Source organism: Pleurodeles waltl, chromosome 1_1, assembly GCF_031143425.1.
Source record: "Pleurodeles waltl isolate 20211129_DDA chromosome 1_1, aPleWal1.hap1.20221129, whole genome shotgun sequence".
NCBI classification, from domain to species: domain Eukaryota; kingdom Metazoa; phylum Chordata; class Amphibia; order Caudata; family Salamandridae; genus Pleurodeles; species Pleurodeles waltl.
The window spans coordinates 229908353-229931789 of NC_090436.1; the positions used below are offsets into that span (position 1 = coordinate 229908353).

At 46.8% G+C, this 23437-nt stretch overlaps 1 protein-coding gene across 2 annotated transcripts in view; it reads right to left on the reverse strand.

Annotated features, from left to right (window-relative positions):
• Window positions 1-23437, reverse strand: part of RICTOR (RPTOR independent companion of MTOR complex 2) — a 1007050-nt gene that overhangs the window by 794518 nt on the left and 189095 nt on the right. For both annotated transcript variants that reach the window (XM_069221337.1, XM_069221336.1), the window contains exons 11-12: window positions 12145-12227; window positions 3500-3587 (exon numbers count right to left, since the gene is read on the reverse strand). In XM_069221337.1, coding sequence (XP_069077438.1) covers window positions 3500-3587; window positions 12145-12227 — 171 coding nt within the window. The remainder of the gene's footprint in view (window positions 1-3499; window positions 3588-12144; window positions 12228-23437) is intronic.

A 23437-nucleotide genomic window follows, 5' to 3' on the forward strand; every position in this document is an offset into this window, starting at 1 on the left:
TATATGAGCATCACTAGAGGGAGCTTTGCTCCATATGTTGGGAGCCAGGAGTATGTGTTATTAAGTAGACATTGTGTGCTTAAACTAAAAGGTGCTTGCCCTCAACAAAGTTGTGATCTATTTAAATGTTTATTTATCTAGCTGCCAAAGCATGATCTTTCATGGGCACCCACATGACACTAGAATGCTATTAAAGTGTCTCTACTAACTAAATAATATAGGTTGTTTTCCTCTTGCAGCAGATCAGAAGGGAGGAGGGACATCATTAACTTACATGGATTTTTAGGTCTGGGTTGACAGTGCAACTGTCACCTGACCTTTAAATCCACAACCATATTACTCTACAGTTCTTTGTTTCCACAAACATACATTCCAAAGCTATTTACCTGTAATGTTTCACACTGTCAAGGAACATTCCTCTAAAGGCCAGACCTACTGGCATTGCCAATGCTTTTTTTCTTTTTTTTAAAAATAATGCACTTAATTTCTAACCCCGCTCTGGACAGCCTTGAGTCAGGACCTGTGGCCGACTAAGCGTGAGTACCAATCCGGCCTTTGGCCTTTGGGAGGGTTGAATTGCCACAGTGCTTGGCCTGCACCCAATCTGCCACAGGCAGCCAAACATTGCTCTGCACAGCTGCAGAACAACCCCCACTGCACATATGGGTTGGCCACTAGAGCTTGACCTTTTGGGTTTGCGACTCGACAGCAATTGTCATGCCCGGGTACCGCGAACCCTGGCCAAGTCTCCTCGACCATAGGCATTATATAGGGTTTGCACCATTAGCCAAGGTTCGGGCTTCAATGACATGAAACTTGACTGCAACTCATGATTCTTCTCTATGATTCATGCTTCCGAGTCACCCTAAAATGGTTGTGGGGGTCAGTTATACCTGTCTCTGTACCACTGGCCCTGGCCGTCACCTTAGATGTTGGAATTTGTGATTGTTTTTTTTTATTTCAAACAAAGGGGGGCCCTATGAGCATCCCCTCAGAATGGCCTAGGAACAGAGTGTGCTAATCCTAATCCCCTATATGGGATTTTTATTTTCGTGACACAGGGACCATGTCCAGTACAGACATATCGACCCCATGAGAAAAAAAAATTCTTGTGGGGCAGTCTATCAGATCTCTCGGATTCATGGTTCCGAAAAAGATGAGGGAGAAAAGAATTCACTGTCCAACCAAATTCCTATTATTTTCCATTTCTGGACTTGTAATGGATTTGCAAACCCCAAACAATGTGAGACTTTGATATTTGAAATCTTGAGAAGTGGCTCTGTCCCCTAGCAAGACGTTGCCCACTTCACTTCCATTAATCAGCTCACAACCTCTCCCTTTTTCTCTACCATCACCAGAAGGGTACTGCCAGGGCACAGGGGTTGAAGGGCAATATGAATGAATTAAAATGCAGATTAAGGACACAAGAGTCACTACAGTAAGAAACTTGAACTTAGATAATATATTTTTAAGATTTTACTATTTCTACTGAGGATTTCCTGTCTGATGGTATACAAGAATTTAAGCATGTGATCTACCAAATATTCAATGTCAGAGAAGGTATTACACAACTTAATAAGGTAAAAACTGAACTCCACTGTGCAGAGGACAAAACTATTATTAGTGTTACAATGGTATATAAACATCACAGAGAAGCTACGCAGCAAAGGAAACTGAATAAATGGAGGGAATGGTGAAGGTTGGGGAACTGATGAAAAGCATGTGCTATAGGAAGGATCTTATAACGAGGTGGAAGAACAACAATTTTCATACAGGGAGTGCAGAATTATTAGGCAAATTAGTATTTTGACCACATCATCCTCTTTATGCATGTTGTCTTACTCCAAGCTGTATAGGCTCGAAAGCCTACTACCAATTAAGCATATTAGGTGATGTGCATCTCTGTAATGAGAAGGGGTGTGGTCTAATGACATCAACACCCTATATCAGGTGTGCATAATTATTAGGCAACTTCCTTTCCTTTGGCAAAATGGGTCAAAAGAAGGACTTGACAGGCTCAGAAAAGTCAAAAATAGTGAGATATCTTGCAGAGGGATGCAGCACTCTTAAAATTGCAAAGCTTCTGAAGCGTGATCATCGAACAATCAAGCGTTTCATTCAAAATAGTCAACAGGGTCGCAAGAAGCGTGTGGAAAAACCAAGGCGCAAAATAACTGCCCATGAACTGAGAAAAGTCAAGCGTGCAGCTGCCACGATGCCACTTGCCACCAGTTTGGCCATATTTCAGAGCTGCAACATCACTGGAGTGCCCAAAAGCACAAGGTGTGCAATACTCAGAGACATGGCCAAGGTAAGAAAGGCTGAAAGACGACCACCACTGAACAAGACACACAAGCTGAAACGTCAAGACTGGGCCAAGAAATATCTCAAGACTGATTTTTCTAAGGTTTTATGGACTGATGAAATGAGAGTGAGTCTTGATGGGCCAGATGGATGGGCCCGTGGCTGGATTGGTAAAGGGCAGAGAGCTCCAGTCCGACTCAGACGCCAGCAAGGTGGAGGTGGAGTACTGGTTTGGGCTGGTATCATCAAAGATGAGCTTGTGGGGCCTTTTCGGGTTGAGGATGGAGTCAAGCTCAACTCCCAGTCCTACTGCCAGTTCCTGGAAGACACCTTCTTCAAGCAGTGGTACAGGAAGAAGTCTGCATCCTTCAAGAAAAACATGATTTTCATGCAGGACAATGCTCCATCACACGCGTCCAAGTACTCCACAGCGTGGCTGGAAAGAAAGGGTATAAAAGAAGGAAATCTAATGACATGGCCTCCTTGTTCACCTGATCTGAACCCCATTGAGAACCTGTGGTCCATCATCAAATGTGAGATTTACAAGGAGGGAAAACAGTACACCTCTCTGAACAGTGTCTGGGAGGCTGTGGTTGCTGCTGCACGCAATGTTGATGGTGAACAGATCAAAACACTGACAGAATCCATGGATGGCAGGCTTTTGAGTGTCCTTGCAAAGAAAGGTGGCTATATTGGTCACTGATTTGTTTTTGTTTTGTTTTTGAATGTCAGAAATGTATATTTGTGATTGTTAAGATGTTATATTGGTTTCACTGGTAATGAAAAATAATTGAAATGGGTATATATTTTTTTTTGTTAAGTTGCCTAATAATTATGCACAGTGATAGTCACCTGCACACACAGATATCCCCCTAACATAGCTAAAACTAAAAACAAACTAAAAACTACTTCCAAAAATATTCAGTTTTGATATTAATGAGTTTTTTGGGTTCATTGAGAACATGGTTGTTGTTCAATAATAAAATTAATCCTCAAAAATACAACTTGCCTAATAATTCTGCACTCCCTGTATTTTTGATTTCTTCTTTAGAGAAAGGAAAAAAACGTCTACTTGCATCAGAATTGGAAAAGGGACAGAGGACATATCAAGATGAAGGCTAGCTTGACAAACAAGAAAAGAGAAGTGGTTTAGTCACAACATACAACTTCTACTGGTTAAACTTTGACTACTCACCTACGCTGAGAAGCCCTTCTATGAAGTCCTCAGTCACGACAGGAAGAGGGAGTCGGAAAATATCATAGAGAACTTCAAGGAGACCTCTCTAAACAGTAGTACAAAAAAAAATCCTCATTTTAAAGTACAATAAAAATGTCCTGCACAATATACAAATAGCACAAAATAAATTGCAGTGGGCTATTGCTGAGTTTATAACATTCAACAATTCAAGAATCTAGCTGTGTGTGTACTTGTAAGCAGCAACTGCATGTGCATTACCAATATTTATTTATATATGAATGAAAGTGAAACTTTTCACTAGCACAAGCAATGAACTAGGCTTATTCTAAATTCTGTACTGGAAAATTTCCAAAAAGTAACTCAGAAATGTTGCTAAATTCACTTAGTGTATCTTGCTCAACAATTTAACAAAAGGGTATACCATAAGTTCAAACCACGCAGTATACTTCCAAGGGACTCAGAGAAGAGAATGACTTACACAATACATTTACTGCTTAGAGCACAAACAAGAGGAAATAAACTGTGCAAAATTTCAAATCCATGTAACTCACAATTATTTTGTAAATTTCATGCATTATGTAACATTCCTAAATTTTATAGGCCTCATATACATTTGCATGGGTTTAATTAAGATCTATTGTAGGAAAGTGCCCTTTTGAGCATGGTTTCCGCCCCACTTTTTACCTGATATTGATGCTGGCTTGACAGTGTGTGCTCAGATCCTGCTAACCAGGCCCCAGCACCAGTGTTCTTTCACTAAACTGTACCTTTGTTTCCACAAGTGGCACACAGCTAAGACCCTTGTAAAAGATACCAGTGGTACCAAGGACCCTTTGACCGGGGAGGGTCCCCAAAGGTTGCAGAATGTATTGTGCCACCCTCAAAGACACCTCATCAAACACAAGCACACTGCCGTTGCAGCTTGTGTGTGCTGGTAGGGTGAAAAAGGCAAAGTTGACACGGTATCCCTCTCAGGGTGCCATGCCCACCAACCACTGCACACGGCACAGTGAAGCCACCCCTCTAGCAGGCCTTACAGCCCTAAGGCAGGGTTCACTATACCACAGGTGAGGGCATAGCTGCATAAGCAGTATGCCCCTACAGTGTCTAAGTCCATTCTTAGACATTGTTAGCGCAGTGTAGCATTATTGAGTATATGGTGTGGGGGTTTGTCATTATGAACTCCACAACTCCAAAATGGCTTCACTGAATACTGGGAAGTTTGGTATAAACATCTTAGCACAATAAACCTACACTGATGCCAGTGTTGGGTTTATTGAACAATGCACCCAGAGGGCATCTTTGAGATGCCCCCTTTATTTTACCCAGTCCTTTACTGCAGGACTGACTGGTCTGTGCCAGCCTGCCACTAAGAGACGAGTTTCTGGCCACAGGGGGTGAGAGCTTTTGTGCTCTCAGTGGCCAGAAACTAAGCCTGCACTGGATGGAGGTGCTTCTCACCGCCCCCCTGCAGGAACTGTAACACCTGGAGGTGAGTATCAAAGGCACAGGACTCTTGTTAAAGTGCCCCACAGCACTCCAGCTAGTGGAGTTGCCCGCCCCAGGACAAAGCCCCATTTTTGGTGGCAATTCCGGTGGGAAAATTAGGGAAAGCAGGAAGGGGTGACCACCTCAGCTAGGACCACCCCTAAGGTGTCCAGAGCTGAGTTGACCCCCTCCGTGCAAAATCATCCATCTTGGTGTGAAGGGCAGGGACCAATAGGGTCATGAGTGTGCCCTCCTACCCAAAAGGAGTGGCCACAGGAAGGGAGTAGCCACTGGATACTGCCCTCTGACCTCTGTAACGCCCCTAAATCCAGGATTTAAGGACTCCCCTGTACCCAAGTTGTCAGATTCATGGCAACCTCACAAGAAAAAAGAAGAAAGAAGAAGTACTGTAAGCTGATGCCCTAGCAGAGAAGAGGGAAGATTAAAACTGACTTGGCCCCAGCCCTGTTGGCCTGTCTCCCGCTTCGAAGAAGGTGCAAAAGAAAGTGACACATCCTGCAGGGCAGGCGACCCCTGCGACTCCTCCTACATCACAGAGGACCAAGAACTCCAGTGGACAGGGACCCTGTCCAAAAAGAAGGTACATCTAAGAACCCCAAAGCCTCCCCGGATCTGTGAGTTCTGACCACTCTGCACCTGATGCCCACAGCCTATGTCCAGGTGGCCCATCTGGCTAGAGAGGATCCCCAGACGATTCCTAGAAAGTGCCCACTCTGGGTTGACCTCTCATGCCCCCCATGACGACACCTGTAGTGTTAATCCAAAAGCCCCACCTGACAGCACAATCTCCGGATAAAGATATCCGATGTCTAAAGATACACTGCACTCACAGCCCCCTGGCCTTGGAGAACCCGGCCTACAGTGCAGCAACGTTTAGCAGGCGGCCCTCCAACTGGTCCAGCCTGTGGTTTTCTGGAACTAACCTCCTGGACCCAGCCTACAGCAGCTAAGTGGCCCCCGGGATCCCCTCATAGGAAAGCATTTGGAGCCCAATGCTTTGTCTGCACCCTGCATCTAGCCCCCTCTTCACCACTAAGGGTGTGAGTTTGTTGACTATTTGTGCACCCCCCTCAATCCCCCAACCCCTCTGGCGGTCCTCTAAACGCCCCAGGTCTGACCTCCAATGCATGTGTACTTACCTGCCAGCAGATCCGAAACAGAGTGCCCCCAGTCTCCATAGGAGCCCATGTTAAACTTGCCTCAACTTTGACCTCTGCACCCAGCCGGCCCTGTGTTTGGGGTTAACTTAAACCCCAACCAGTGGACTTCCTAACCCCCCCCAAAGACTGGAACTGTAAGTGCCTTACTTACCCGCAAAACGTTTTAACGTTTCTTCTTCCTGGAACTGTTCTGAAAATTGCACTGTCAAGTTTTAAAACAGATTATTGCCATTTCCTCAAAAACTGTACAACTTATCAATTCCAATCAAAGTGGTATTGAAACATATGTGAAATACTTATTAATTTATGTACTTACCTACAACTTGAATCTTGTGGTTCTAGAAATAAATTAACAAAATATATTTTTGCTATATGGAAACCAATGGTCTGGAGTTATGTCATTCAGTGTGTGCTTCCTCTATTGTCTGTGTGTGTACAACAAATGCTTTGCACTACCGTCTGATAAGCCTAACTGCACTACCACAAAAAAACACGTTGTTACTATCTTATTATCTACTTTAGCCTCTGTTAAGCCTCTGAAAACCCCTGTACTCCGTGCACACTATATCTCATTTTGACGTAGTATATGCAGAGCCAATTTCCTACAGGGACATCATGGGGATCTGCTGGATCAAGAGGCTCCCTGATAATAGCAGTTTTGTGAACCCTCTTGTTGTGGAGGTGACACATATGGAAGAGGCACCACACAAGGGGTGGAGGAGAATAAGGAGCAGGATCTCATGCAGGAGGTGGGTTACTGACCCTGTCCAAGTGCTTTCTGTGCTTTGGTGTAGATGTGGGCTGCGAAGGATTTTGCTCTTCAAAAGTCTTTCAAGGGAGAAAGTCTTGCCTCTTAAGTGGAAGCTTTCTATAGTCTCCCCGTCTGTGGGGGAATAAAGAGTCTCTTCTGGCATGCATAGAGTTCCTCCTGCAAGTGCTGAAGAACTGGCTGATCAAAGTTGTCAGGTCCTGCTGTTATAGGGGGATTTGGCGCAGAGAGGCGGGATGTCAAAGGACTCTAGTGAGCCCACTGAAAATGTATTCCAGAGATTACCTTTGGTGCCGTTTGAGACTTTGGAGCTGAGCTGGATTTCAACTGGCTTCAGAGTTGACGATGGACCCGATGGGGTTGTTGCCATAGAGGAAGACCATGGCTTGTGTTGGCCCATCAGAGCAGGTGCAGGGAGTGGTATCAGCTTCGAGGTTTTGCCAGAGCCAACCATGGCCCAAAGGTAGAGGTGGACCAGTGACCTGCCTATGGTGTCAGTGTGCAAGGTGTGATGCTGTACTCGCGGTGAAAGACTGAGTGCTGCTGAGGCTCTGGGTCCTGTTGCTCCTCTGTCTTGGACTTCAATTTGGGGCTGACTTTGGCACTGAATCAGAGGCTGGACTCCAAATAGACCCTCTTCCACTCCAATTCTTCCTTGATGTCTCCTTTCCCACAGATTTTGGTGCCGTCTCCTTTCTGAAGTAGCACTCTGCAGCGGACCAGGTTTTGATCAGACCGGTATCTCAAGGATTTCTCAGAGTGAAAGGCGAAGTAGGTCTGACACGTGGCTTTGTCGTGTTCAGGGGAGAGGCAAAGGTTACAGACCTGGTGGTGGTTGGTCCAAAGGTACTGGGAATGACACAGGGGGCAGTACTGAAAGGATGTCGTTTCCAACTCTGTACTCCCATTTTAGCCAAGAAAGCATCGAAAATAAAGGCACAAAGCCCTGCGACGAGCAATGCCCTGATGGAGGGCATTGATACGAATCCGGTAATCGAAGCCTGGCAAAGACTTAGAGAATTGAAAGGATTTTCTGTGCAATCGGAGAAGACAGACCAAAGAAGTCCAACAACAAACTGTGAAAGCAATCAACTCAGAACTCGATTGGTAAATGTCCAAACCATACTGCAGGAAAAAAACAAAATCGAACTATAGAGCAGATGCCCATTCGCATTTCAAGCCACAGGAGAAGTCATCAATACCTTGCGACTCTAAAGATCTCTTTGAAGTAAATAAAGTTGCAAAAGTCTGAGCCCAACACTGGATGGCAAGAGAATGCCTGTATCTACAGCCACACATACCACAAACATAATATTTCTTTCCAGTGAAGTAAGCACGGTTAGACAGATGTTTCTTAAATGGGTGCCTATAATATACATGTGCAAATAATGACTGTTGGAAATGGGGTTCCTAGTTGACAGTGATTTCACTCTAGTCAGGTTAAGGGAGTCACACAGCTAAGATAACCACTGCTCATTACCTTTGTGGCTTGGCAAGAGCAGTCAGGCTTATCTCAAAGGCAATCAATCAATCAGTACTCACTACTCACCTATGAGGGTCTCAAGGCACTGAGGAGTGGAGGGGGGAGAAAGTTGGAGGGGGCGGGGTGCTGCCACTGATCGAACAGCCAGGTCTTGAAAAGTTTCCTGAAGGTAAGGAGGTCTTTGGTCTGGTGCAGGTGGGTGGGAAGAGTGTTCCAAATTTTGGCAGCAAAGTGCGAGAATGATCTACTGCCTGTTGTAGTTCTGCGGACGTGTGGGACGGTTGCGAGGGCGAAGCCGACGGAGTGGAGATGCCTGGTCTGGGTGTAGAAGAAGAGTAGTCTGTTGAGGTATTCTGGTCCGGTGTTGTGCAGTGCTTTGTGAGCGTGGGTGAAGAGTTTGAAGGTAGTAATGTATAAAGTATTTGTGTGTACACACACACACACACACACACACACACACACACACACACACACACACACACACACACACACACACACACACACACACACACACACACACACACACACACACACACACACACACACACACACACACACACACACACACACACACACACACACACACACACAGTAACATAGTAACACAGTGAAAACACCACAAAAATACTCCACACCAGTTAAGAATAATAGCTCATATTTATCAGAGTTAAACAAGACCAAAAGGACAGCAATCCAACATACACAAATAAAGATACACATTTTCAAAGTTTAAATCCTAGTATAGTGTTTATAAACACAATAGCTCCAACTACAGATATCATAGTGTCTTGACAGAGTCATTCCTAACGAGGGAGTGCGGGCCGATCACAGAGTGGCATGGACCCCAGGCACAGTACCTTGGAAAACGATGAGGAAACAAAGACGCTGCACAGAGTTGGGGAGGTGAGGCGATGCATAAGCGGGTGCAGTGTTGGTTCCTTACTATTACCAGGGATGCGAGGCATTGGTTCCTTACTGCCAGGCAGGAGAGGTGAGGCACCAGTTCCTTACAGTTGCAGAGGACGCGATGTGCCGCTGGTGGTGAGGCGGCAGTTCCGCAATCACACCACTGGGTCCCATGTGCTGCAGTGGAGTTGGAGCCAGGTTCCACAGACATCGGTGACACTGCGCTCTAGACTCACACTGTGGTGGGACTTAAATGGCGCTGCAGCGGCATCCGGCCTATGGCGTTGGTCGTGGTGTTTGCACTCAGCGGCAATCATGGCTCCACTGCAGGCAGTGGCATGGACTCGGAAAGTGGTGCCAGTTCCATAGTCACTGTGGAGTCGATGTGCTTTGGCTTCTTCTTGGTTGCACCAGAACTCACTCCCAAATGCCCAGGAACTAGATTTGGCACCACTTGGCAAGTCAGAGCTCTCAGCAAGAGAGCCTTGGTGCTGGCAGATGAAGTCTTTGATGTCCCTGAGTCTTCTTAACAGGAGACAAGCTCAGTCCAGGCCCTGGGAGAACCTCTGGAAGCAGAATGAATAAAGCAAAGTCAAGTCCTTTAAATCCCAGGACACAAGCAGTAAGCAGCAGGCAAACACACTAAGGCAACAGGCAGAGTGGCATTCCCTGCTACATCATCCAGCTCTTCTTCCCGGCAAAATGTCCTCAGTTCAGAAGGATTGTAACTATGTGGTGTCAGAGGTCAGGTACTTATACTCATTTTTGCCTCTGGAGTAGGCAAACTTCAAAGGAAAGTCTTTGTAGTGCACAGTGCCCTGCTTTTCCTGCCATGGCCCTACACACACTCCGGGGGTGTTGGAGACTACTTTCTGTAAGGACAGGCACAGCTCTCTTCAGGTGCAAGTGTCAGCTCCTCCCACCATTGTAGCTCAGGAAGACCCATCAACCTGGTGATGGGCCATCAGGATATGCAGGGCACACCTCAGCTCCCTTTGTGTGACTGTCTAAAGTGAATCCACAAACAGACCAACTGTCATTCTGACCCAGACGTCTATTCCACAGGCAGAGGCACAGAATGGTTAAGAAAAAAAATGCCCACTTTCTGAAAGTGGAATTTTCAAACCTACAATTCAAAAAGCAACTTCACCAGGAGATACATTTTTAAATTATGAGATCAGAGATCCCAAACTCCACATCTCTATATGCTCCCAATGGGAAATCACACTTAAAAGATATTTCATGGCAATCCCCATGTTACCCTTTGGGAGAGATAGTCCTCGCAATAATGACATATTTGGCAATATTTTTACTATCATGACATGTAAAACACACCAGTACATGTCCTACCTTTTAAATACGTCACACCCTGCACACGGGACTGCCTTGGGACTACCAAAGGGGGTGACATATATGTAGTAAAAAAGAAGGTTTGGACCTGGCAAGTGCGCACACTTGCCAAGTCGAAGTGGCAGTTTAAAACTGCTCACACCGACAATGCAGTGGCAGGTCTGAGACATGTTTACATGGGTGGCACAATCAGTGCTGCAGACCTACTAGTAGCATTCGACTTACAGGCACTGGACATACATAGTGTACTTTACTAGGGACTCACTAGTTAATTAAATATTCCAATCATAGATAAACCAATCACCAATACAATCCAGACAGAGAGCACTAGCACATTAGCACTGGTAGGCAGTGGTAAAGAACCCAGAGTCCTAAGGCCAGCAAAAACTAAATTCAGCACAGGATCAAAAACAGGAGGTCAGAAGCACTGAAATCACGCCAAGAGCTGACAGTTCTAACACTGACTGTGCCCCAAACATAGAGAAATTAATCTACAACCTTCCAATGTCAATCTTTCTACTGTACGTTAAAATATATCAAACAATATTTTACACAGCAGAGAGTGGGACCTGAAAAAGTGCTTCAATGTAAGTAATCAAGGAAAAGACCTGTGTAGTAAAAAAGCCAGGGCACTCTAAGAAATGCTCTGCAGGAAATAGAGTGAACAGCATGCATTTACTCAATGAGTAGAAATGATGAAATGTAGTATGTTGGAGCGGTCTAAGTACAGGCAGACCTGAGTGTGCACACTGTTCCTTCTTTTGCTGATTAAGGTTGCATATGTTCTTGCACTCCACTACTACACATACAACATTAATAATCTATAAAAAGGAGATATTAAAAGTAACCATTTCCAAAACAAGCACCTGCCTGGATCAAATGATTTGTTAACTGGAAACACTACATTTGTTAGTGATGAAAATTGAAGAAAATCTTACTGCATGGAACTGTTTTTGCAACAAAGAATGCTTGCTGCCTGCCAAAGGTAGGGGCATGCGTAAAGCATCACATTTCAGTCACAAAAGCATCACTGGCCTGATACCAACATGCTTTCATACAAGCATTGTTTACATTTGACAATCCAAAATTTGTAATCCAAAATGTCTGTTGTATATACTGAATTGGGCTATCAACAATAAGAGGAAAGAGATTTAGGGTTTGAGCTGTGTAACTTAGAAGCCATTGATAAAAGAAGACGATAAACAGTACTAATCATATCTGTACATTCCACCAAATAGCTATCCTTGATCTGAGAGTATGCTTCGCAAGAATCATTAAAGAGCACCTAAAGATGGTCACTACCTCAGAGCACTTTTTATTAATATTAAATATCTTTAGCTTGAAAGAACATGTGTTAATGAGATACTCCATTAGCAGGACAGAAAGCGAAATAAGAAGCTTTCCCACAAAAAAGATTTGTTAAGCATCTCTCTATTTTGCCACACTTGAAATAGGTACCACCTACCCGTATTTCCATATTTGGTATGCAAAGAACCCCAATGAGAGACTGTATTCCAGAGTTTCCAGGCTTGCAAAGGCTGATAATACCTACACATGATGGAATAAGATAAAAATCTGAATTATAAATAAATAGGTCTATAATATACAGAGAAGATATTATTTAGAAGCTTTAATTAAGAGATTTATATGTATATAATTTCTACTGATATAACACAACTAAATGGCATAGGCAAAATAGAAAATGTTGTTGTTCATATCAACGTACAAAAACATCTAGAAATTGTGTTCAATGCATGCTGAATTCTCACGATAGCCACATAAGTGAATAGAGTGGAATTAAATACAGTTTATTTACACAAGCAGTATTTATCCTGGAAATCTAACCTGTTTCCAGCCATCTTAGACATATGTTGTGCACCTCTTATTTAGCAATATTAATACTTGATCAACAAATCAGTGTTGATATCCTTTATTAAACAATTCATTTTTTTTGGCATCACAACACAAACATTGCAAGATTACTACAATCATCAATATCTGTAAGACATTGGGGTATTAATTGCAATGAATGCAAGTCTTTCACACGTAATAAATTTACAATTGTATTTTTGCTGGGAACCCAGTAACCCATTGTAGAAATTCATTCTCTATGGCTTAGATGAAGGTATTTACAGTCATTGCCCAGGAGGTGTGTGTCCAGTAGCATGAGGACCTCTGCACCATAATTTTTTGCTCTTAATAACTGTGCCTTTTTCGACTTCGTTGAGGTGCCCATTCACATTCCATGAATTCAGAGTCTTGTAGGTATTGTCAGGATTGTTATTGTTTTGTATCACTCACTGTTGGGATGGAAGGACCAAGGGAAGGATAGATCTTAACATATTGTATGTTGACAACGAACTGAACAACCTATAAACTCCCCCCCCCCCCTCTCCTCCTCCTCGTTTTTGTCCCCCCCGCCCCGGGCAGAATAAAGTGCTGAAAACTCACAAACACTGGCACCCTCCCGGGCAGTACATAGTCCGGATGACCATAGGGTGCAGAGGCGGATCTGACGGGAGCGGGGAACAGCACAGGCCACCCTTGGCCGCGTCAGGCAGCTCGCTCCCCTCTACGGCACTGGGGGCCCCGGATCCCACCCGCGCGGAGCCAACCCCTGAAGCCTATTGCTACTGGAGCACTGCCCCCCAGGCATCTACACCCTTGCTGGACACCACACGCCCATTAAGGCCGCTGTCGCCACGCTACGCAGCAACAACACTGGGCAACAGCAAAACATATATAAGCTATCATCTACGAACTAACTTCAATAACAAATAATTGGGGCTGTCAGCATGTTTGTTTGGAGGACCCCCTGAAATACCCCGTGGGCAGATGGGAGCAAGCCGCAGGAAGCCAAAACACACACAACGCCCGATTAGAGATCTCCCCCTCCTATATAGAACTTGCGAAAACAGGGGCAGGCTTACTGAACCAGCGCAAAGAGACCAGAGGGCGACCCGCTGTACAATAACCTTCAGCAAAGTTCCACCACACCCCACTAATCCTACCTCAGACACACACAATGGCTGGCAGGCTTAAATCAGCTAAGAATCAAGACTGTGCACTGCATGGACCAGCGCCTACTGACCAACAAACAAACCTGACCCTACAATCACTGGAGAGCACACTTATGACTCAATCTGCGCAACTAGAGAAGGTACTACAGGCGATTATGGACACTAAAACGTCCTTGGAAAATAGAATAGATGCAGTATCGCAAGACCTGAACCTACTCAGGGTGGATCACCGCAAATTGTCAGAAAGAGTCAAAACGGCGGAAGAGGGGTTGGCCGAACTATCTCCCACGGCTCAGGATAACCAGAAACAGATTCAACGCTTGGACGCGGAACTGAAGGCACTATGGAGAAGGGCGGAAGAGGCTGAAAGTAGATCGCGCCGAAACAACATCCGCTTCTTGGGGTTCCCCGAAAACATGCAGCAACAAAGTATGGAAATAACTTTAGAACAATGGCCGATTAAAGAGGTGTTAAGCGGGCCCCATCTAAGTTCTTCACAGTCGAAAGGGTACACAGAATTCCGGGCAAGCCCCCGCTTCCGGGGCAACCTCCCAGGCCACTGATTGCCAGAAGGGACCGAAGGGACCACACGCATCGGGGGCGCACATAAATAATTGCAGACAGTGTCTGCGGCCTGTTGCGAGCCTTATAAATGAGCCGCAACAGACCGTCACGATAATACCACCACGGATATCCAGAAGGATACAGGCTTTTTTTACATATACACGTGTTAAGTAGTTACATATCAGTTGTTAGGAGAGTGGGGGATTTAATGGGGGGGAGGGTAGTAGTATGTTAGTCAAAATGCACACCTTAGTCACATTTCGAATAAGCGAAACCACTGCGAGATGCGAATACAGTAGGCAGCACTATAAGAGGGGCAGCAAGGGGAAAGCCCACAGTCCGAGGCGGAGATATAAGGACAGGTTCACCCCATAACCCCTAATGGCACCACAAACTAAACGCAACAGCAACCAATATGACATAATGACATGGAACGTGAGAGGTATGGGCACACTGAATAAAAGATCTCGAATTTATGCACGCCTTAAGCGACTGGGAATACATATCGCTATCCTCCAAGAGACACACTTAACGGAACCGGATCTGCGGGAGATACGCGCGAAGTGGGGAGGGCAACTGGTAGGCACAACATATTCAGCATTCGCAAGGGGAGTATTGATATGGATTGCAGGAGGCGTCCCATTTCACCAAACTGCACATAAAATAGACTCAGGGGGCAGATTCGTAGCAGTGGAAGGCCAGCTAAGATGGCAGACAACTATCAGTGGTTGGCATATATGCCCCGAACGGTGGCACAGCGGGATTTCTGGGCACACTCTAGCCGTCATTGCTAGCAAACCCATTATCCCCGGCTATATGGGGAGGGGACTTTAATAGCATATCGGACCCCGCATTGGATAGATCTAACCTGCAAGGGGGCCCGAGCACGAAGAGGAGCACTACAAGTTCATTGCAACACTGGGCAGGTGACATGAGATTATACGATATTTGGCGCATAAGACATCCCCACCAGAGGGAATATTCATTTTATTCACCCCCGCACAAAACATACACCAGAATAGATATAATATGGGGAACGCAGGACATATCTGACCTGATAAATGAGACAGAATATCTAGCGAAGACACTGTCAGACCACTCACCGCTGAGAGCAACATTAAACTGGGGTAGGAGCCAAAAGGGGATCTCTACTTGGCGCTTACAAGTAGAAGCGCTACAAGACCCGTCATTTGTAGACACATTGTGCACCACACTACGCCAGTATTGGGACACAAAGGACCTTACTGCAAATTCACGGGCGGTGGAGTGGGATGCCCATAAAGCAGTGGTCAGAGGCCAATGTTTCTCCGTGGGTTGGGGAGTGAGGCGCACACTGAGTGTAGAAATTGCTAAATTAGAAAAGGAACTAAGAATAGCTAAAATAGCAGTTGCAAGGGGCGAAATCCCATACACAGTACTAAAAGCAGCCCACACAAAATACAACGAAGCAGATAGTTGTAGTCATGGCACCAAAGTCTACTATCATTTAACGCGCCTGCAATCGGAAGGAGATAGATCTGGGAAAATGCTGGCATGGCTACTACGGGAAGATAGACAACACTCTCCCATTGGTGCTATTAGGATAGATAACTGCACCACGGTCACTACACAAGTAGAGATAAATGGAACGTTCAAAGAGTACTACGGAAAGTTATATTCCAAACGCACCTCGTGCACAGCCGCACAATTTGAGTCTTTCCTGGGAAACTCCCTCTTACCGCAATTATCCCAAACAGACAGGGACACACTTGAAGCCCCTCTCACTACAGGGGAAATAGACTTAGCTTTGTCGCAGATGCCCAGGAATAAAGCGCCAGGAATAGATGGCCTCCCAATAGAATACTACTCCACATACTCGTCCCGCCTGAAGCCCCAACTGCTGAGAGTATACAAGGAGGCGTCGGCTACTGAATTACTGCCCCCATCCCAGAGAGGCCATGACAGTGGTACTTCCCAAACCGGGGCGGGACCCTACAGATGTCAAATCTTACAGACCACTCTCGCTGTTAAATTTAGATTGCAAAATACTGGGTAAGATTCTGGCAAATAGGCTCGCCCCCATCATACACACCTTAATCCACGATGACCAAAACGGCTTCATCCCGAAGCGTAACACCTTCTTAAATATCCGTAGGCTCCTGAGTGTAATGGGTGACGCCCCCTCTGATGCATATGAAGAAATGGTGCTCTCACTGGATATTGAGAAGGCGTTCGATACACTGGAATGGGACTTCCTCTTGGCCACAATGAGGCAGATGGGAATAGGCCCTAACTATATGCGCTGGGTCCGCACACTATACTCAAATACAAGTGACAGAGTGAAAACGGGGGAGTGATCTCCGACAGCTTTTCAATCTCCAGGGGCACGAGGCAGGGCTGCCCCCTCTCCCAATTATTGTTTGCTATAGCTATGGAGCCGTTAGCGTCTAAAGTACGTTCTATGGCAAATGACTGGGGTATACATAGAAACGGAACACACCACGCAATATCGTTATATGCGATGATGCTCTAATATACACCCGGAAGGGCACGGAGTCATTGCCTTCCATAATGTCAGTCCTAGCTGAGTTTGGATCGGTATCTGGCTTAGCAGTAAACTGGGAAAAATCGTGTGTGTACCCGCTGATTAGATGGCCACCAGGCAAACAGGAAGAGGCCCCGAGCGGACGCCTGAAATGGTGTTTCGAAACGTTTAAATACCTAGGGGTTCACATATATCATAAAGCAGAGGACCTCAGAGATGGCAACCTCGGGAGAGCGTTGGCCTCCATAAAGGGTTCTCTACGCTTCTGGAACAAACTACCGCTCTCCCCTCCAGGAAGAGTGGCGGTGGCAAACATGCTGATTCTGCCCAGGATGCTATATTATTTAGCGGCCCTGCCACTCTTCCTCCCACGGAGTTTTTTCAGTAATCTTAATACAACGTTGCTACAGCTCATATGGGGAGGCGGAAGAGAGCGTGTAGCTCTAACCACACTGCAGCGTCCGGTGGAGCTGGGTGGAATGGGAGCCCCCAACTTCGAACTCTACTACGCGCCAGCACAGCTACAGTGGATACAGCAATGGTTTCATAGACCAGCGACAGCCAAGTCTGTATGGCTGCAGACTCGGCTAAAAGGAACCCAGCTGCTGACATGGCTGTCTGATAAGCATCCCAAAACTGAAATCATCAACCCATTACTAGCCGTGGCGTGTGCTTGCTGGCGGAGATATGCCCAGAAGGGACATGGAGCACTCCCATACACCCGCTAATTCCGCTGGACTGTCTCTCGGGACGGCATAGGATTGAGCCGCACTCATTGTCGCAGTGGCTAGAGGCGGGGATACAGATAGTGGGAGACTGCTTCAAGGACGGCAAACTAATGTCGTTCGAAGCCATCCAGGCCCTCACTGCAGTGAACCCTGGTCAATTCTTAGCATATTATGCAATATGCCACGCAATTAAGAACACATGGGGAGCAGGCGACCTAGAACCAGAGTCCTCTCCCATAATACATCATATTTTGCAAGGCGACGCACAAATCAAAGCAATATCAAGCCTATACAAGACACTCAGTAAACTCCCGGAACACCACTTGGAGAGGGCCAGGGAGAGATGGAACACAGTCCTCCCTGTTCCGATCCCTCTAGAAGACTGGCCGAAAGCACTGTCCTACGCCCGGGGTGTATCAAGGAACCCTAGATTCCGATACACTCAGTTCTCAGCAGACCCCAGATCTTGTTTTTTCGGAGTGAGGTCTGGAGCAAAAAAACATAGACACTTATACAAGTTTGTAGACTTGGCCTACGTGATGTACAAAAGATTGATAGCAATGCACTGGAAAGCACCCAGTGCCCCTGATCATAAGTCCTGGCACACCCTCACACTATGCTGGGCCCGCACGGAGCTTCAGGTGCTTAAAAAACTGCCACGGGATGGCCAGCCACACACAGGGTGCGACACTTGGGAAACACTAATAACCAAACTCGAGACAAAAAACGATAATAAACCTCCATGAAGGGGGCGGCAGAGCACCTAAACTGAACACACCAGAATCCCTACCAGAAATAACAGAATAGGAGCCCATTGGGATAAGTAAATAGTTAATGGGTATAATCCCCCACACCTCTCAAACTTGCGGCTAATTAGAGTGAGGGCAACAGTGATGGAGTGCGGTGAAAGGTAAAGAGGAAGAACTAGCTATATCCTACGCCTACCTATCCCGAACACACGCAGGAACGCACTCGGCCACCCATGGGAACTGATTCAATAAAAACCGGAGTACCACAATAGCCGCAAATGGGGCCTCTTTGAGCAGCAACAAAATATAGCACAATGAGCAATATGTATATGGTCTGGGAGTTTGTCAAACATGAACTCCACAGCACCATAATGGCTACACTGAAAACTGGGAAGGTTGGTATCAAACTTCTCAGCACAATAAATGCACACTGATGCCAGTGTACATTTTATTGTGAAATACACCCCAGAGGGCACCTTAGAGGTGCCCCCTGAAACCTTAACCGACTATCTGTGTAGGCTGACTGGTTCCAGCAGCCTGCCACAACCAAGACATGTTGCTGGCCCCATGGGGAGAGTGCCTTTGTCACTCTGAGGCCAGTAACAAAGCCTGCACTGGGTGGAGATGCTAACACCTCCCCCAGGCAGGAGCTGTAACACCTGGCGGTGAGCCTCAAGGCTCACCCCCTTTGTTCCAGCACCGCAGGGCACTCCAGCTAGTGGAGTTGCCCGCCCCCTCCGGCCACGGCCCCACTTTTGGCAGCAAGGCCGGAGGAAATAATGAGAATAACAAGGAGGAGTCACTGGCCAGTCAGGACAGCCCCTAAGGTGTCCTGAGCTGAAGTGACTAACTTTTAGAAATCCTCCATCTTGCAGATGGAGGATTCCCCCAATAGGGTTAGGATTGTGACCCCCTCCCCTTGGGAGGAGGCGCAAAGAGGGTGTACCCACCCTCAGGGCTAGTAGCCATTGGCTGCCAACCCCCCAAACCTAAACACGCCCTTAAATTTAGTTTTAAGAGCTTCCCTGAACCTAAGAATTTAGATTCCTGCAACTACAAGAAGAAGAGGACTGCTGAGCTGAAAGACCCCTGCAGAAGAAGAAAAGAAGACACCAACTGCTTTGGCCCCAGACCTACCGGCCTGTCTCCTGCCTTCTAAAGAAACCTGCTCCAGCGACGCTTTCCCCAGGACCAGCGACCTCTGAATCCTCAGAGGACTGCCCTGCTTCAAGAAAGACAAGAAACTACTGAGGACAGCGGCCCTGTTCCAAAAAGACTGCAACTTTGTTACAGAGGAGCAGATTTAAAGACCCCTGCAAATCCCTGCAAGAAGCGTGAGACTTGCAACACTGCACCCGGCGATCCTGACTCGACTGGTGGAGAACCAACACCTCAGGGAGGACCCTCCGGCGACTCCGAGACCGTGAGTAACCAAAGTTGTCCCCCCCTGAGCCCCCACAGCGACGCCTGCAGAGGGAATCCCGAGGCTCCCCCTGACCGCGACTGCCTGACTCTAAAATCCCACCGCTGCCACCAATGTAGGAAGTTGGCTCTGTATGCACTATTTCAAAGTAAGGAATAGTATGCACAGAATCCAAGGGTTCCCCTTAGAGGTAAGATAGTGGCAAAAAGAGATAATACTAATGCTCTATTTTGTGGTAGTGTGGTCGAGCAGAAGGCTTATCAAAGGAGTAGTGTTAAGCATTTGTTGTACATACACACAGGCAATAAATGAGAAACACACACTCAGAGACAATTCCAGCCAATAGGTTTTTGTTATAGAAAAATATATTTTCTTAGTTTATTTTAAGAACCACAGGTTCAAATTCTACATGTAATATCTCATTTGAAAGGTATTGCAGGTAAGTACTTTAGGAACTTTGAATAATTACAGTAGCATATATACTTTTCACATAAAACACAAATAGCTGTTTTAAAAGTGGACACAGTGCAATTTTCACAGTTCCTGGGGAGGTAAAGTATTGTTAGTTTTTGCAGGTAAGTAACCCACCTACAGGGTTCAGTTTTGGGTCCAAGGTAGCCCACCGTTGGGGGTTCAGAGCAGCCCCAAAGTTACCACACTAGCAGCTCAGGGCCGGTCAGGTGCAGAGGTCAAAGAAGTGCCCAAAACACATAGGCTTCAATGGAGAGAAGGGGGTGCCCCGGTTCCAGTCTGCCAGCAGGTAAGTACCCGCGTCTTCGGAGGGCAGACCAGGGGGGGTTTTGTAGGCCACCGGGGGGGACACAAGTCCACACAAAAAGTACACCCTCAGCAGCGCGGGGGCGGCCGGGTGTAGTGTGTAAACTGGCGTCGGGTTTCCAATGGGAGTCAATGGGAGACCAAGGGGTCTCTTCAGCGGTGCAGGCAGGCAAGGGGGGGGGGCTCCTCGGGGTAGCCACCACCTGGGCAAGGGAGAGGGCCTCCTGGGGGTCACTCCTGCACTGAAGTTCCGTTCCTTCAGGTGCTGGGGGCTGCGGGTGCAGGGTCTTTTCCAGCCGTCGGGGTTTTAGAGACAGGCAGTCGCGGTCAGGGGGAGCCTCGGGATTCCCTCTGCAGGCGTCGCTGTGGGAGCTCAGGGGGGACAACTTTGGTTACTCACGGTCTCGGAGTCGCCGGAGGGTCCTCCCTAAGGAGTTGGTTCTCCACCAGTCGAGTCGGGGTCGCCGGGTGCAGTGTTGCAAGTCTCATGCTTCTTGCGGGGATTTGCAGGGGTCTTTAAATCTGCTCCTCTGTAACAAAGTTGCAGTCTTTTTGGAACAGGGGCGCTGTCCTCGGGAATTTCTTGTCTTTCTTGAAGCAGGGCAGTCCTCTGAGGATTCAGAGGTCGCTGGTCCTGGGGAAAGCGTCGCTGGAGCAGGTTTCTTTAGAAGGCAGGAGACAGGCCGGTAGGTCTGGGGCCAAAGCAGTTGGTGTCTTCTTTTCTTCTTCTGCAGGGGTCTTTCAGCTCAGCAGTCCTCTTCTTCTTGTAGTTGCAGGAATCTAAATTCTTAGGTTCAGGGAAGCTCTTAAATACTAAATTTAAGGGCGTGTTTAGGTCTGGGGGGTTAGCAGCCAATGGCTACTAGCCCTGAGGGTGGGTACACCCTCTTTGTGCCTCCTCCCAAGGGGAGGGGGTCACAATCCTATCCCTATTGGGGGAATCCTCCATCTGCAAGATGGAGGATTTCTAAAAGTTAGAGTCACTTCAGCTCAGGACACCTTAGGGGCTGTCCTGACTGGCCAGTGACTCCTCCTTGTTATTCTCATTATTTCCTCCGGCCTTGCAGCAAAAAGTGGGGCCGTGGCCGGAGGGGGCGGGCAACTCCACTAGCTGGAGTGCCCTGCGGTGCTGGAACAAAGGGGGTGAGCCTTTGAGGCTTACCGCCAGGTGTTACAGCTCCTGCCTGGGGGAGGTGTTAGCATCTCCACCCAGTGCAGGCTTTGTTACTGGCCTCAGAGTGACAAAGGCACTCTCCCCATGGGGCCAGCAACATGTCTCGGTTGTGGCAGGCTGCTGGAACCAGTCAGCCTACACAGATAGTCGGTTAAGGTTTCAGGGGGCACCTCTAAGGTGCCCTCTGGGGTGTGTTTCACAATAAAATTTACACTGGCATCAGTGTGCATTTATTGTGCTGAGAAGTTTGATACCAAACTTCCCAGTTTTCAGTGTAGCCATTATGGTGCTGTGGAGTTCGTGTTTGACAAACTCCCTGACCATATACTCTTATGGCTACCCTGCACTTACAATGTCTAAGGTTTGGCTTAGACACTGTAGGGGTACAGTGCTCATGCACTGGTGCCCTCACCTATGGTATAGTGCACCCTGCCTTAGGGCTGTAAGGCCTGCTAGAGGGGTAACTGACCTATACGTGCATAGGCAGTGAGAGGCTGGCATGGCACCCTGAGGGGAGTGCCATGTCGACTTACTCATTTTGTTCTCACCAGCACACAGAAGCTGGCAAGCAGTGTGTCTGTGCTGAGTGAGGGGTCTCCAGGGTGGCATAAGACATGCTGCAGCCCTTAGAGACCTTCCCTGGCATCAGGGCCCTTGGTACCAGAGGTATCAGTTACAAGGGACTTACCTGGATGCCAGGGTGTGCCAATTGTGGCTACAAAAGTACAGGTTAGGGAAAGAACACTGGTGCTGGAGCCTAGTTAGCAGGCCTCAGCACACTTTCAATTCAAAACATAGCATCAGCAAAGGCAAAAAGTCAGGGGGTAACCAGGCCAAGGAGGCATTTCCTTACACAACGCCCCCCCCAAACGAAAGAGGATTAGACTAACCTTTCCCAAGAAAGTACACCCTCCCTGTGTCGCTGAGGGTGTACTTTCTGTGCTGACTTGTGTCCCCCCACCCACCCCCGGTGCCCTACAAAACCCCCCTGGTCTGCCCTCCGAAGTCGCGGGTACTTACCTGCTGGCAGACTGGAACCGGGGCACCCCTTTTTCCTTTGAAGCCTATGCGTTTTGGGCACCACTTTGACCTCTGCACCTGACCGGCCCTGAGCTGCTGGTGTGGTAACTTTGGGGTTGCCCGGAACCCCCAACGGTGGGCTACCTTGGACCCAACTTTGAACCCTGTAAGTGCTTTACTTACCTGTGAAACTAACAAATACTTACCTCCACCAGGAACTGTTGAATTTTGCAGTGTCCAATTTTAAAATAGCTTATTGCCATTTTTGCCAAAACTGTACATGCTATTGTGATGATTCAAAGTTCCTAAGATACCTGAGTGAAATACCTTTCATTTAAAGTATTTGTAAATCTTGAACCTGTGGATCTTAAAATAAACTAAGAAAATATATTTTACTATAACAAAACCTATTGGCTGGATTTGTCTCGGAGTGTGTGTTCCTCATTTATTGCCTGTGTGTATGTACAACAAATGCTTAACACTACTCCTTTGATAAGCCTACTGCTCGACCACACTACCACAAAATAGAGCATTAGTATTATCTCTTTTTGCCACTATCTTACCTCTAAGGGGAACCCTTGGACTCTGTGCATGCTATTCCTTACTTTGAAATAGCACATACAGAGCCAACTTCCTACATTGGTGGATCAGCGGTGGGATACAAGACTTTGCATTTGCTGGACTACTCAGCCAATACCTGATCACACGACAAATTCCAAAAATTGTCATTAGAAATTGATTTTTGCAATTTGAAATTTTTCTAAATTCTTTAAAGTCCT